At 44.1% G+C, this 9,211-nt stretch overlaps 1 protein-coding gene across 22 annotated transcripts in view; it reads right to left on the reverse strand.

The window, feature by feature from the left end:
* Window positions 1–3,567: 3,567 nt before the first annotated feature.
* The window catches only part of LOC118368227 (zinc finger protein 239), a 32,536-nt gene continuing 26,892 nt past the window's right edge, over window positions 3,568–9,211 (reverse strand). The window contains exons 1-4 of one of the 22 annotated variants that reach the window (XM_052496817.1): window positions 7,314–7,708; window positions 5,576–5,710; window positions 5,404–5,489; window positions 3,568–5,317 (exon numbers count right to left, since the gene is read on the reverse strand). In XM_052496817.1, coding sequence (XP_052352777.1) covers window positions 3,959–4,999 — 1,041 coding nt within the window. In that variant the 5' untranslated portion in view covers window positions 5,000–5,317; window positions 5,404–5,489; window positions 5,576–5,710; window positions 7,314–7,708 and the 3' untranslated portion in view covers window positions 3,568–3,958. Of the gene's footprint in view, window positions 5,711–7,306; window positions 7,712–9,211 lie in introns of those variants that run through there. The other 21 variants (XM_052496818.1, XM_052496820.1, XM_052496810.1 and 18 more) reach the window with 21 other exon arrangements.

A 9,211-nucleotide genomic window follows, 5' to 3' on the forward strand; every position in this document is an offset into this window, starting at 1 on the left:
AGATTGTCCCGAATACACGATGGGGAGGAGCACCCCATCATGTACATCAGCCAAAAGCTGATACCCAGAGAGAAAAAATACTCTATTGTTGAGAAAGAGTGTCTAGCGGTGAAGTGGGCGCAAGTATTACCTGTTAGGTACTCACGTCACCCTGGTGACGGACCATGCTCCCCTGGTCTGGATGGCCAGAAGAAGGGACACAAACGATCGCGTCACCAGGTGGTTTGCAAATAAATTAATTAAAAAATCCTACAATGTGATTTTCTGGATTTTTTTCCCTCCTTTTGTCTGTCATAGTTGACGTGTACCTATGATGAAAATTACAGGCCTCTCATCTTTTTAAGTGGGAGAACTTGCATAATTGGTGGCTGACTAAATACTTTTTTGCCCCACTGTATGTCAAGACTCCCGTAGAGTGGCAGACTATGCGGTGGATTTTGCACGTTGGCGGCTGAGAGTGCCTGGAACACGGAAGCATTGTTCGTCATGTTCCTTCACAGATTATCGGAGGTGATCAAAGAGGAGCTTGCAGCCCGGGAGCTGCCCATAGACCTTGACTCCCTCATAGCCTTGACCATCCAGATCGATGGGCGGCTTCGAGAATGTAGGAGGGAAAGGGAATCTGTGCCCTGTCGCCCTCGCTCGTTTGGGTCAATAAACATATGTGACTCTAGCTGTCTGCATCTGGGTCTTATCCTGAGTTCTGATAGTACCGAGTCAATGTGTGGGGGTACAGATTAGCTGAGGTAATTTGTACATGTAGGTAGGCCTTGGAGGACCTCTTGGGAGCCGTGGAGATGCACCAGAATACAGAGGCCCTGTTGAAGGGGACGCAGGCCGTGTCCAGGAGCCATTGGGGAGTACACCACGTACTCCCCAATCCGACAGTCAGCCGGGCTAGAGGACTGCTGACCCACGGAGAAACAGCCGGGGAGAGTTGACCTGCCGACGACAACCCCAGGTGGATGAAGACCAAAGGAGTAGTTTTGAGTGTGGAGCCCGGGGACACCTCGCATGGAAGTTCCCGGGTCGAGAGTAGTCGATGCCATCAGCGGGCCCAACCTCCTGTTGGGCACACAGCGAGCCACCAGCACTCATGGTCCCGGTGAAAGTCGGCGTTCAAGACACCCACGCTCCACATTATGGGAGTGTGGTAAAGCTCATACAAGCACGCCTGCTAGCCCATCCGACTGACCGTGTTGAGGAGATGTCCATCTCCTGTGTCCACGTCGACACCAAGCGGTAATCTACCGGGCAGGCCACCATCGTGACACAACAAGGGAGCTGCCAGATGGTGGTAGGTGCCATACCTTAGTTGCCGGTACCCCTCCTCGTGGGACGAGATTGTGGAGGGAAGAGCTGGGAAAAAGCCAGTGGGAGGATCTGAACTTGAAAGCCGCCGTGGCCCAAGTGATTGTAGTGGATGGTACCCAGCCCCAAGAGTTCCATGTGGGTGACAAGGTGCTAATTTTATTCTCCACCACAGAAAGTAAGTTCCTGGTTGGTGGAGTCCTCTGACCCCTCCAACAGTACACCACGACCTATTTGGATGACATTATCATCCACAGCCAAGGTTGGAAAGATCACCTTATGCGCTCAGGCAAGCCGGGTTGACAGCGAATGTCAAGAAATGCAAACTAGGGTTTGAGGAAGTGGAGTATTTAATTGGACAGGGGAACGTCAACCCCCAGGGGAGGAAGGTCCAGGCGGTTCGTGACCAGTGGTGGAAAAAGTACCCAATTGTCATACTTGAGTAAAAGTAAAGATACCTTCATAGATAAGAATTGCAGTAAAAGTGAAAGTCACCCAGTGACTTTTTGATGCAAAAGTTTTAAATATACTTTCGCATCAAAAGTAAATGCAATTCCCTAAAATATACTTAAGTATTAAAAGTGCAAGTATAAATCTTTAAAATTCCTTATATTAAGACATTTTTTATTAACACTCAGACATCATTTACAAACTAAGCATTTGTGTTTCTTGAGTCCACCAGATAAGAGGCAGTAAGGATAACCAGGGATGTTCTCTAAGTGCGTGAATTGGGCAGTTTTTTCCTGTCCTGTTAAACATTAAAATTGTACTTTTGGGTGTCAGAGAAAATGTATGGAGTAAAAAGTACATAGTTTACTTTAGGAATGTATTGAAGTTGACAAAAAAATAAATAATAAAGTACAGATACCCCAAAAAAACTACTTAAGTATTACTTTAAAGTATTTTTACCAATTCTTGTGACGCCCGTTTTCCAGGTACCGATGCTGGTGCAGACAGATGCCTGCAACACGGGGCTAGGGGTCGTCCTGTCCCAGGTACACGATGGGGAGAAACACCCCATCATGTACATAAGCCGGAGGTTGATACCCCTGAGAAAATAAGTACTCGATTGTCGAGAAAGAGTGTCTAGCGGTGAAGTGGGTGCTGACACTCTTAAGTATTACCTGTTGGGCATGCACTTCACGCACTTCACCCTGGTCTAGATGGCCCCTGGCATACCGCAGACAAGCCATCAGCGGGAGACTCGTCGAGGCCTGGTGACAGACGGAGTCTGCATCACGCGGTGATGGCTCCCTCTGCTGGACGTGCCACATCTAAACAGGTCCTCTGGCCAGGCCTAATTGGGGCTGATTTAGGCTGGTGAGTAATCAAGGGGCTGATTGCTCACCAACTGTATGGGGCCAATAAAACTGCCAGGAGGGCAGCACAAGGGAGGGTTGGAGGTAATGAGAGGTCGCTACCGGCTAGACGTCTTCGCGGTCTGCTTGAACCTAGGAGCTCTGTGTTCTACCCCAGTGGAGACAGCATTCCCTTGAGCACAGATGGCAGTAACCTGGCAGAGGTTTCCTGGAGAAGACCTGTTTCTTTTCTTTATTGGTTTAAGTAAAAACCCTTAAAACAGAGGTATCACCCTTCTGTCCGTGTCTGATCTGTGTAAACGTCTAGATCAACCCCCCTTGGTCTGCCACATTAGATGGCTGCCTCGGCTAATTTAACAATCTAAACATTGTTACTGAAATTACTAATTGAGTGACAGTCAGTGACAGACATAACAAGATAAATTTCTGATGCACAACCATATTTCTAACTTGCACCTTGTGTATTCTACAGTAAGTTGAGACCCTGACTGAGTTCCTAAATTTGTTTTTGTTTTGGGGGGACCCCTAGCAGCCTAGGGCCCTAAGCAACCTCTTATGTCGCTTATGCCTGGGTAATTTTGTGAAAATTCTATTTATGTGGAAGTTACAATTTGTCCCAGTGTGTACAGTAGGTTAATTACTTTGCATTCTCCATCTTCTGACATGAACATATTTCAAATTCAATCGTTTTTTGTAGATCTAAATATACAATAAGTTATAGATATGAGCCACCTCAACTGTAGCTATTTTCTCCCCTGTAGGTCGAGACAAAGAGTTTCCCCGTGACATCATGGTTATGGATGTAGCAGGCAGACCTCTAATGCTGATACTTGGTTTAACGTCTGCTTCTTCTGTGGAACTCAGATCAGATACACAGAATACTGAGCAACATTAAAGACTCACAACCTGGAAGAATCACATGATTGAGAAGATAAAATACTGTAACCTGTCCAATCAACATTTATTGTTATAAAAAAGTTAATACTTGGTCCAAGGACAGAGTGATATGATCATACAAACTTTACGTTATGGTATAGTATGGTACTGTACGATATGGACCATGGTATGAAAAGCATCAGGATTGTATAGCACATTTTAGAGTGTTGAAGTCACACAGGGAAAGTCTAAGTGTGCATTAGTAAATACAAAAGCATGCTTAAAATGTAACAATACCATTAACCACATTACAGTACAGTTTGTGTAATTAAAAACTTTAGGTAATTTGTAATACCCTATCAGTAAATATACATAATATGACTGTTGCAAGTAATAGCACATGTTTGTCACTTATGTTATTTCTCCATTGTTATACTCCAAGTCCAGAACAGTCATTCTATCCTAATTTTGGCTCTAGTTTTAGAGCGTGTATTGACCTCAGACAAGAGAGGAAGGGTGGATGGAGGAACAGGAGGAGGTAGAAGGGCAGGAGAAGGAGGGTTGGAGGGTGGGGGCAATGTAGGTTTGACATCCTCCTCCTCTTCCTCCTCCTGCCCCTGGTCCATGTCCCCGTTCCTCCTCAGGTGTTTGTCACAGTGTCTCTGGAAGGTGGTCATCTTAGCAAAAGTCTTATTGCAGACCCTGCAGTGGTAGGGCCTCTGTCCTCTGTGGAGCCTCATGTACAGCTGCAGGTAGGAGGAGCGGACGAAGGACCGGCAGCAGACCCCACAGCAGAGGTCCTCCATGGTGCTGCTGTGTGTCTTAACATGCTGTCTGAGGGACGAGGCTGACTTGAAACTCTGATCACACCTGTCACAGGTGAAGCTCTGTTTGGCTGACTCCAGGGCCTGATGGGCCAGCAGGTGTGTGGAGGAGCGGAAGGCTTTACCACAGTGATCACACCTGTAGGGCCTCTCTCCAGTGTGCAGGCGGTGGTGCATGATCAGCCCAGCCTTCTGGGTGAAAGCTTTGTCACAGACAGAGCACTGGAATGGCTTCTCCCCTGTGTGGAGGCGTCGGTGTGTCTTCAGGTGAGAAGCGCGACCGAAGCCCTTTCCACAGTCTGGACACTTAAAGGGCCTGTCCCCTGTGTGGGTGGTCTTATGGCGCATCAGGTGGGCTGACTGTAGGAAGAGCTTCCCACACACGCCACACTTATACTTCCTCTCCCCGCTGTGGGAGCGCAGGTGTAGGGCCAGGTGAGAGGAGGAGATGAACGTTTTGGAACAGAGAGGACAGGTGTGAGGCTGCTTGTCTGTTCTGCTGCTGCGGCGGTGGCTGTGACGCGCCCGGCCGGAGGAGAGAGAGCGGCACTGGGGCTGACGGGGCCTGCTGATTGGTACAGACCCGTCCTCCACTCCGTCTCCATCCAGCACACTGTTGTTGTTGTTGTTATTGTCAGGCCTCATGGTTGGTGAGTGTCTACTTGACATGGAGTTGACACTAACACCTGTATCTACTCCTGGGCATGCGTTTGGCAGTGGCACTAACACCTGTATCTACTCCTGGGCATGCGTTTGGCAGTGGCACTAACACCTGTATCTACTCCTGGGCATGCGTTTGGCAGTGGCACTAACACCTGTATCTACTCCTGGGCATGCGTTTGGCAGTGGCACTAACACCTGTATCTACTCCTGGGCATGCGTTTGGCAGTGGCACTAACACCTGTATCTACTCCTGGGCATGCGTTTGGCAGTGGCACTAACACCTGTATCTACTCCTGGGCATGCGTTTAGCAGTGGCACTAACACCTGTATCTACTCCTGGGCATGCGTTTGGCAGTGGCACTAACACCTGTATCTACTCCTGGGCATGCGTTTGGCAGTGGCACTAACACCTGTATCTACTCCTGGGCATGCGTTTGGCAGTGGCACTAACACCTGTATCTACTCCTGGGCATGCGTTTAGCAGTGGCACTAACACCTGTATCTACTCCTGGGCATGCGTTTGGCAGTGGCACTAACACCTGTATCTACTCCTGGGCATGCGTTTGGCAGTGGCACTAACACCTGTATCTACTCCTGGGCATGCGTTTAGCAGTGGCACTAACACCTGGGTTTGTGTTTGGATGAAACACACATTAACCCTGCTGACGGTTAGTCAAAGGTTTCATCATGACAAGGCGTTTCTCTTCCTCTTCAAACCTGAAAGTAAAAACATATAGGGATGCATTAGTGATAGTTCTCGCTATCAAGTGAAGCAACAATGTTAACCTTTATTGCACTTTCTATGGGAACTCACTTATAATAATGCTCTGACAAAATATTCTGATAAAAATGATAAAACTGCACAGTGTAGCATCAAATTGTCTCTTTTGACCAATAATTGGTTGCCAATCACAACAGTAGCCTACTGGGTAAAGTGTGTGAAGGACTATAATGCCTAAAGTGCCATCTAACCACTGACATTGTTAGCCTATATGAGGTAGCTCTTGCCAGTGGTGGAAAGAGTACACTTGTCATACTTGAGTAAAAGTAAAAATACATGAATAGAAAATGACTCAAGTAAAAGTGAATGTTGCCCAGTAAAACACTACTTGAATAAAAGTCTGAAAGTATTTGGTTTTAAATATAGTATCAAAAGTAAATGTAATTTCCAAATTATACTTAAGTATCAAAAGTAAAGTATGAAATCATTTCACATTCCTTATATTAAGCAAACCAGAAGACACTTTTATTTTTTATTTACAGATAGCCAGGGGCACACTCCAGCACTCAGCCATAACAAACCAAGCATTTGTGTTTAGGGAGTTTGCCAGATCAGAGGTAGTAGGGGTGACCAGGGATGTTCTCTTGATAAGTGTGTGACTTGGACCATTTTCCTGTCCTGCTAGCATTCAAAATGTAACGATTACTTGTGTGTGTCATGGAAAATGTATGGAGTAAAAAGTATTTTCTTTTCTTTAGGAATGTAGTGAAGTAAAAGTAAAAGCAGTCAAACATATAAATAGTAAAGTACATATACCCCAAAAAACTACTTAAGTAGTACTTTAATGTATGTTTCCTTAAGTACTTTTCACCACTGACTGTTGCACTATTATTTAAATGATTATGCACTTCATTCTCGGTTTTAGGCTCTATCTAGCACAGCAGTCAGACAAGAACTGACTTGCCTAGTTAAATAAAAAATAAAATGCATGCCAATCACTGGCAGGCATGGAATCACATTTTCCGCACACGTTCATGAAATCGCGTCATGTAGCCTTGATACAACAAGCAACTCTGTACAACAACATGCATCTGTCCTTATATTTGTTCATTTTTTTTGCCTGGGTGATGAGAAGTGGCCAACATGGCGGGTGTAGCCAGAGATAGTGTAGATTATAACGAGACGGTCTGTCTCCGCCATTACAAAGGGACTCGTTGTCCCAAAGGCGGGAAGGTAGAAGGTCTGTTTATCGCTGTATTTTCGCCAGGACAGATTTTGACCCTCTCGCTTCGCATCTTCCTCTCTGGTGTAGACTACCAGTCCCTGCGCTGATTCTTCTACAATCGGAACATTTTCACCGACAAATCATATAGTAACCTATATGCCTTTGTAATGTTGAGTTCGGTATATTACACTGTCTTATGTGTGCGCCTTCTGTTTCCTGGATTTAAGTGGACATCATAAATGGTCGTGTAGCGAGAAGGAAAATAGACCCTGCCTTTCTGATGCTGCTAAATACAGCGACTGCTACAAATAAACCATGCTGAATACATATTCTGTCGTGGGCTATATTATTAGCATAGGCTACTTACGACGCACCTTCCCTGGCGACTCCCATAATTAGGGTAATGACCGCAATCAGAGAAAAGGCGACAGCTGGGTTGTGCCTGCTGCTGCTCCAAAGGTTGGCTAAAATCTGTGTTGTTTTTTTTTTTAACCAAAGATGGTGGATAAATGAAGATCGTTTACTCAGGCCGTTTACGATAACAATAAATATTTTATAAAAAGTCAGTTCCAGTCTGCTTATATAACATGGTGGCTCTCCTATTGACACCAATGCGATAGCAGCTGGGTCTGGTCTGCTTAGTTCATTGACTATTTGAACCAGAAAAAAATTGCGAGTGAGATGCATAGTCCCATACGAGTCTGCATACATAGACTCGGTTTGCTTCTAGCAGATTTCGGCTCGGCGAAATGAACATCTGCGGTCGCATGGTTAGCGCTAATCTGGAACCTTGGGACGTCACTATCGTTACGGTTAAAATACCTACTTCCTAAACCTAACCACCTAGGTAGGATGTGTAACATACTGAATCATTTGTTTATCAAATTAGTAATTTACAGTACGTTTGCAAATTCGTAACACATAATACGAATTGTAATTCGTAATTTCGTAACATTTACGAAATGGGTGATAGACATTTATAAATTAATACATACCATATTACACTTAACATATAATACGAAATGGAGTGTATCGGATTTACATAGTGAATAATATGAAATGCTCTGCGACCAGGTTGAAGAGGGTAATGTGAAATATTTTTTCTATTGGGGACTCTAACCAAGTTGATTATTTACCTTTAGGCTCCCTACTGGTATAAATTCAAACTTAATTAGATATAACTTTTTCTAAACTACAAATTGTTAGCCCAATGTAGGCCTAACTCAAAATATTTTGGGAGTAACCTAACTTAAAATGTTGAGATGAGACATTACATTTTTAGTTGAGCAAGACTAGCGGCCTCCAGGAGAATTGTGTAAATGTTTTTAGGTGACAAAGTGCACATTGTAGCAGGGAGGGGGGCTTTTAACTCCAAACCAGCACGTCATCATGTTGGGCACCTGCGGCATTATTTATGAAACGTACATAAATGTCTTACTAAATTCCGTCAAGTGAAGATTCTAGGATTTGCTTGCCACACAAATGATTGGGATTTATTAAACTATCGCACACAACATAAGCATGTTTTCATTGATAAATCAGAACCATATTATAAATGTGTACTAGTGAATGAGCGCTACCCTGCCTGGAAAACGCCCATAATTCTAATTTTATGGTTATAAAACGTCCTAATTTGCTGTATGATTTGGAAAGGTTGGAATTATGTGTATCTTAATTAATCAAATTCTAGAACATTTCTGTAGAGGTGTTGGTAGGATGTTTTAATCTTTTTGCAATTGACTTTTTCAAACAAAAAATGCATTTCGCCTATAGCAAGTGCCAAACACTGGCCTGGCATTCTGCATGATTGATTATATATAGAAACAATTTAAAAGTAAATGCTACAGCCCATACTGTGCAAAATATTAATTTTTGTTCAATATTTTGTTTGTCAATAGATGTTTGTTTCGATCTCCTGTCATGGTATAGGCTCTGAGATTAAATAAACCTTGAACTATCTCACAGCAATACTGGAGCCTACCGATACTGTCTAGGCTACCGGTCTATTTACTTTCGAGCATGCTTAGCTGAATGAGCGATGGATAGATCAATTGTAGCCTGATATTTGTTGTGTAGTGAGAATATACCAGTCATGTCAGAAAATATGATTTTGATGTAGGCCCTTAACAATTAAACTCAAAGAAACACATTAGGCTACAAACTGCTATGCGATCTCCTTACCAATGGCAAATTGCATGTTTTATCATAAGGCCAATGTTCAAATGTTTATATTAGCCATTATTATAATTCCTGTCCACCAAAAGTCTCAATT

Source organism: Oncorhynchus keta, chromosome 35 (genome assembly GCF_023373465.1).
Source record: "Oncorhynchus keta strain PuntledgeMale-10-30-2019 chromosome 35, Oket_V2, whole genome shotgun sequence".
NCBI lineage: Eukaryota > Metazoa > Chordata > Actinopteri > Salmoniformes > Salmonidae > Oncorhynchus > Oncorhynchus keta.